The 6498-nt window shown below is 36.5% G+C and overlaps 1 protein-coding gene across 1 annotated transcript in view; it reads left to right on the plus strand.

Annotated features, from left to right (window-relative positions):
- Phactr3 (phosphatase and actin regulator 3) overlaps nt 1–618 on the plus strand; it is a 188290-nt gene extending 187672 nt beyond the window's left edge. The window contains 1 exon segment of the mRNA XM_036185093.1: nt 61–618. Within this exon segment, the coding sequence (XP_036040986.1) occupies nt 61–76 (16 nt within the window). The 3' untranslated portion in view covers nt 77–618.
- The last annotated feature ends 5880 nt before the right edge of the window (nt 619–6498 follow it).

The following is a 6498-nucleotide window of genomic DNA, read 5'->3' on the forward strand; positions in this document are numbered from 1 at the left end:
ATTTTTTTTTTGGTAGCTTTAACTGTTTTTAAATCATCTAATTTTTAAAATCATTTCTAGATTCCACAGGCCATAGAGAATTTCTTCTGAGAAGAATTTGTGTTTAATTTTTGATACCAACACTGAACATTCATCAGGGAACTTTCCTCAAGACTAACTGCTGTGTTTGTGAGAAGAACAGAATCACACAGAGGAGCAATCCTGACCACTCACCTACAGAGGAGCAACCCAGAGGACACACTCACTCCCTTCTTTGGTGTCTGAGGAGTGTGAACTGTTGGGGTCACTTAAGGCCCAGAGTAACTCTCCCAGAAGAAAACTTGTTTGCCTTCAACCTTGTTTTACAGTTTTGCAGCGTCATGGAGGATGGGCGACATGCATGTGCAGGCTCACATTCCCAGCCTCCGCCATGAGGGACGTGACCCAGTGTCATTCAGTATTTTGTTGAAAAGACATTTTTATCCTGATGATTTGAAAACTAAGTTCATGTTATAGAGTGATTTACTGTATTATACTTTCTCTTTTTTATATGATGTCTAACAAAAAATACAGCTCCAACATTTTGATTCCTGTTAATTTTGTTCTTTAATTAAATGACTACTTATTGCAGGAAATGAACCCAGGCTTTCATTTTCTTGGGGTTGGGATGAGGTATAGGTGGAGACTGAAAAAACAAGTCAGTTCCTACCACCTTTGAACCATCAGAATCTAAACACAAAGAAGAAAATTCCAACTTTGTTCTCTGTAGATTCTGATGAATACATACATAGAGGTTTGCATCTTGAAAAGCTAGTAACCTTTTTTTTTTTTTTTTCAAGTTAACCCAAAATTTATGAAGGAGTATTGAGTGCATTTAATCTAGAAGTAACTTACTGGAAATCCTACCAACATGAAAATCTGTGCCCTCTCTAAGAAGAGTTTAAGTTTTTATTTGCCTGTATTGTCAAAAACCCTATTCAAAAAGGTTTAGATGGAATGGAGATTTGAAGTAATAGTTTACTCCAGTACAAGGAGAGAAAGTGAGCTAATTAACAATCGCTTACATTAGTTGTTTTTTTCTTTTGTGGGGGGAGTGGTGGTTTTGTTTTGTTTTGCTTTTTGCTTTTAAGTCTTTCCAAAAGAAGCCTTCTTTCCCTTCTGTTCAACATGCTGACTAATGGGAAACAATGGCTTGGAGCATGATCTCAAAGCTCACAGACTGACACTGACACTCAAATCTAGGCTCTATGCTCTTCCAAGCAAGTGACTTGCTTTTTAGGATGATCTCAGTACTTCTGTAATATGTCTAAATGAGATAAAGTAGCTGACATGCTGGTATTAACCCAGCACATTCTCAGTATTTAGTGTGTTAGCTAAATAGCACCAGGACCAACCAAGTATCCTGAACAAAGTCACACATCCTCCACACCTCACTGCTCTCCAAGTTCTTTAAAGACTGCTTGTGGACCATGCTGTCTATGAAACGTGCTTGACATTTGTGATAGTGCTCTGGCTAAAGAGATTTGTGAACAGTCCTGATACTAGCAAACATTCTATTAGTTTAACTAGTTTTTAAATAAGAAATGACAGCAGAAAGGTTCTAGCTTTACCTCTTCTATGCTGTGTGTTGTAGCAGAAATCTTAAAAGTTCTTATTAATAAAATCAAACCTGAGGCCACTTATTGGGGTGAATGCTGGAAGATCAGAGAAGCAGAACAAGCCACAGCTACCTCGCCTCGCCAGTTCCTCAATTGATCCTTGTTTCCTCAGACTGTAAGCTTCTGTGTCCTCATCCAAATGGTTCTCAGCTGAACTGTGCTGTTCAAAGCCTAAAAGCTTAACCAGCCAAATGCTTTTAGTTTCTGGTCCTCACGCCTTATATACCTTTCTGTTTTCTATCATCACTCCCTGGGATTAAAGATGTGAGTCACTATGCCTGGCTGTATCCTTGAACAGATGGATTTCTGCCTCTGGAATGCTAGGATTAAAGGTGTAGGCTACCACTGCCTATCCTCTAAGTTTAATATTGTGGCTGTTCTGTCTCTGACCCCAGATAAGTTTATTAGGGTGCACAATATTTCAGGGAACACAATACCACCACAGTGTGTCAAATAAACTAGAAGCTACAAACTGAATTTCACATGCATGTAGAATATTTGCATATTGTAGAGTCCATTGATGCTTAGTTGTGGCCAGTTAACATCAAAGCATGTGTTTTTTTTGTTTTTGTTTTTTGGTTTTGTTTTTTGTTTTTTGCTATTTCAAGATACACATTATCAGCTCCTATTTTATATTTTGCTGAGTTTAAAATGTGAGCAGGTCAAAGTTTCAAACAAACAAACAAAACAATAACAAAAAACCTGAAATTTCAATCTTTCAGAAATACCCATGTAATTATTACAGAACAAAGAGGAATCTGCTGCTCTTCTAGAAACTCTACTCACCCACAGTAGACAAAAGACCCACACTGCTTAGAGCAGAGCCAAGTGGAGCCTTTGTAGAGATGACCTGGTAGATACAAAAACCTTTAGGTTTCTGCTCCAGTCAAATCCTTTAGCTACAGCTAATAAAACTTTAAGGTAATGTATAGGACATCCAAAGAAGGATTCAAGTTTGGTTAACCTCAGAAGTTGCAAGATGACTAAAACTAACAGAAAATTTAATATTAATGAAGGAATTGGTAAAAAAGTACCCAACTTCTACCAGCTTGACTCTACTAATAACTATTCTCTAGTTGTACTTCTGTGTTTCATATTCCTATGAGTGTTACAAAGGGTATTAAAAAGGTTGACAGATATGAATCAAGTATGTTTACCAGCTACATCAACTTAACTCTGCAGTGACTAAGAGTATAGCATATGCCAAGTACCTTCTAAATTAGAGGTGCACACTGTACAGAGCAATTCACAACTCATACAGGCAAGGTGCTGTGCATATGCAGTCACCTATCACACTCTAAGCTTGAAAACAAAATTAATATTCAAGTCTAGAGGATTAAGAAAAGTATTTATGTTGCCTTCATCATAATTCTTCATCATAACTAGTGGTTCTGAGGAGTGAAGTTCTTATGTGTCAACTTTATACATCGTTTGCTTATATTTTCATAAAATGTGATAAAGCAAAAATATTTAATGCAAGTAATGCTAACCTTAAAAGCTTACAAAACTTTAGTAAAAAAATCTGTAACTTTAACATGATTTTTAAAATTTTAAGCAAACTGAAAGTTTTCTTACCTGAGTAATTTTTGGATTATTCAATCAGGAAAACACCTAAAATCAAGAGGTCCATCTTGTGGAGATCTATGGTAACTACAGGCCTAAGCTTTCTGTCACATGTAAGTAAGCTACAAATCTACTGTCAGGAGCAAATTCAAACCCTTAAAAATATAGGCATACACAGGGACACTTTGCTCAGCCTGGAAGGAGGGGACTGGAGCTGCCTGTACTGAATCCACCAGGTTTAAATGAATCCCCAGGGGAGTCTTGGCCCTGGAGGAGATGGGAATGGAGGGGAGGGGCTGGGGGGAAGGTGGGGGTAGGGGCGGGAGGGGGGAGGACAGGGGAACCCATGGCTGATGTGTAAAATTAAAACACAAATATAATAAATTAAAAAATATATAAGCATCAGGGTGGTGTACTTGTGTAAATACAGTTTCCTGGAGGTTTCAAGAAATTCATGGTTTCAAACCAGCCTTAGCTACTCGAGGCTCTACATCATAAAAACAAAACAAAACCCAAATTCATCCTAAATCTTCTTAGAACCCATTTACTCAGTTATTTTCCAATGAAGCAACTAAAAATATGCAGATAAAACAGTATATGCCAGTGTTTTTAAAAAGCCAATACCTGTAACTTATTCCTGACTTCTCTCCTATGCACAGTCATGGTTCTTTGAAAATAAGTTTTATGTTCAGAACAATAAGAATATTTTAAAAGTCTTTAACCTGAGAATGTGTTAAAAGTTACAGTATCTCATCAATATCAGGAAATAAATCTGAAAGTGGTATCTATTTTATTTCTACAGATGCCTAAATACCATTTATATACATTATCACTTTTAAATGAAGCTTGTTATTTTTCCACAAAAATACAATACATTGGTGTAATTCTAGTGCCTGCTGAGTAAACACTATCCCATTCCTTCCATTTCCACCTTGGAATGTGTAGTGTGCACAAAGCATGGTTCAGGAAACACCATCTTACTCTTTTTACATTTCATGTTAGGCTTATTTGTTGACATTAATTTCTTTGGTGGTTATTTTGCCCAGAATTCTTTTTAAATTCTTACTCTTACTTCAATGCTTAAATATGCCAAGAAACGAGTTTGGAGATTGAGCTCAGTGGTAGAAGCGCTTGCTTAGCAAGAACAAGGCCCTTTCCAGAGAGTCTCAGCTCTGGAAAAGAATGCCAAGAAACTTAAAGTGTGTACCCATCATGTACAGTAAATGATTAGGTAATTGTTCACAGGGTGTGTGATGGTGATAAAATGACTGAAGAAATCTATTCTAGCAGTTAGAATTTCATACTAGTACTGAGACAGATTTAGCAAAACTACTTAGAAAACTTGGTATGGAATTAAAAGCTATAGGAAAACTTTATAGTCTACCATAAATTCAAAGGCCAAGTTGGCCCATTAAATTGGTGTGGTATTAGGATTTGGCAGTATGTAGATATGCAGTATAGGAATATGCAGTCAAAGTGTTTACGTTTCTACCTAATTATTCTTACATTATTTTTCTATTTTATCTCCTTTCCATGAATGTATCTGGTACAGGTATTAACCTCCAGCTGGTTGAGAAGGAGTAGAACTACACCAGAAAAGTAGCAGATTGCAATCTAGGTAAGAAAATCTACAACAACCATTCATTTTCAATAGGTCTGTAATAGATAACTTAAAATTTTAACAGAATTTTCTCCACTTATACCTGGCATTGAGCAAATGATCTGGCTTACTATTTCTGTGGAAAAGTAAGAAACAGAGGAAAGCTTTTGCCTTTCTGAGATGGGGTCTATTGCTCATATTGACCTCTCCTAGGTTCAACATGTTCCTCCTCAGGTTCTCAACTGTGGGAACTACAATCACAACTATTTCTAGTTGAGGTATAAAAGTGAGCAACAACTAATAAACAGCAAGTTCTGACCTTAAAAAAGTCTCCCTACTAAATATGGGGGGGGGGGTCCTATAAACTGTAGCGCACAAATCAAATCTGAACAGCTGTCATTTAAAATGATCTGTAAGCTAATGGTTCTGGTATTTGTTATATAAAATACAATGTAAGTTCACTGAAATATGATAGATGGCTTAAAACACAAGCTTGCAGAAAAATAAGTTTTAAACAGAAAGAAATGGCAAGAAGTGAGCACTTTCACTTATTGTTCAGATGATCTTGATCAACAGGACACATTTAAGTAGATGTGCCAAAGGAGAAACTCTTTCTTTTATAGATAAAAGTTTTTCCATTAATCTTGATAATGATTTCCCTCCCTCTACTCAGTTCCTCCCACCTCATCTCTCATCCAGACCCACACCCTTTCTGTCCCTGATTTGAAAACAGATAACAATAGGATAAGATGAAAACAAACTTCAGAATAGCACAAAACAAACAGAAGGAAAAAGCCCAAGAAAAGGCACAAGAAACAGAAGTAGAGATCCACTCATTTGCACACTCAGGGACAGCATAAAAACACAAAACTAGAAGCCAAAAGACCTGTGAGGTTAGGACAAAAAATTAAAAATAAAAATATTTTTAAAAGAATTAGTAAATGGGACCTAATGAAACTGAAAAGCTTCTATAAGGCAAAAGAAACCATTAATAGGACAAAACAGCAGCCTACAAAATAGGAAAAGATCTTCACCAACCCTAAATCTGACAGAGGGTTAATTTGCAAAATATATAAAGAATTCAAGAAACTAGACATCAACCAATAAAATAATTCAATTTAGAAATGGGATACAGATCTAAACAGAGAATTTCAACAGAAGAATCTCAAACAGCAAAGAAACACTTAAATGTTCAACATCCTTAGCCATTGGGGAAATGCAAATCAAAACAACTCTGAGATTCCATCTTACACATGTGAGAATGGCTAAGATCAAAAACACAAGTGACCAGCTAATGCTGGCAAGGATATGGAGCAAGGGGAACAGTCCTCCACTGCTGGTGGGAGTGCAAACTTTTACAGCTACTTTTGAAATCAATATGGTGGCTTCTCAGAAAATTGGAAATTGGTCGACCTCAAAATTGAGATATATACCTCTTGAACATATACCCATAGGACACTCTATCCTGCCACAAGGACACTTGTGCAACTATGTTCATAAGCAGCTTTATTCAGAATAGCCAGAACCTAGAAACAACCTAGAGCTCCATCAATGGAAGAATGGATAAAGAAAATGTGGTACATTTATTCAATGGAGTACCACTCAGCTGTTAAAAACAATGATATTATGAAATTTGCAGGCAAATGGATTAAATAGAAAAATATCATCCTGAATGAGGTAACCCAGACCCAGAAAGAC

Source organism: Onychomys torridus, chromosome 4, assembly GCF_903995425.1.
Source record: "Onychomys torridus chromosome 4, mOncTor1.1, whole genome shotgun sequence".
NCBI classification, from domain to species: domain Eukaryota; kingdom Metazoa; phylum Chordata; class Mammalia; order Rodentia; family Cricetidae; genus Onychomys; species Onychomys torridus.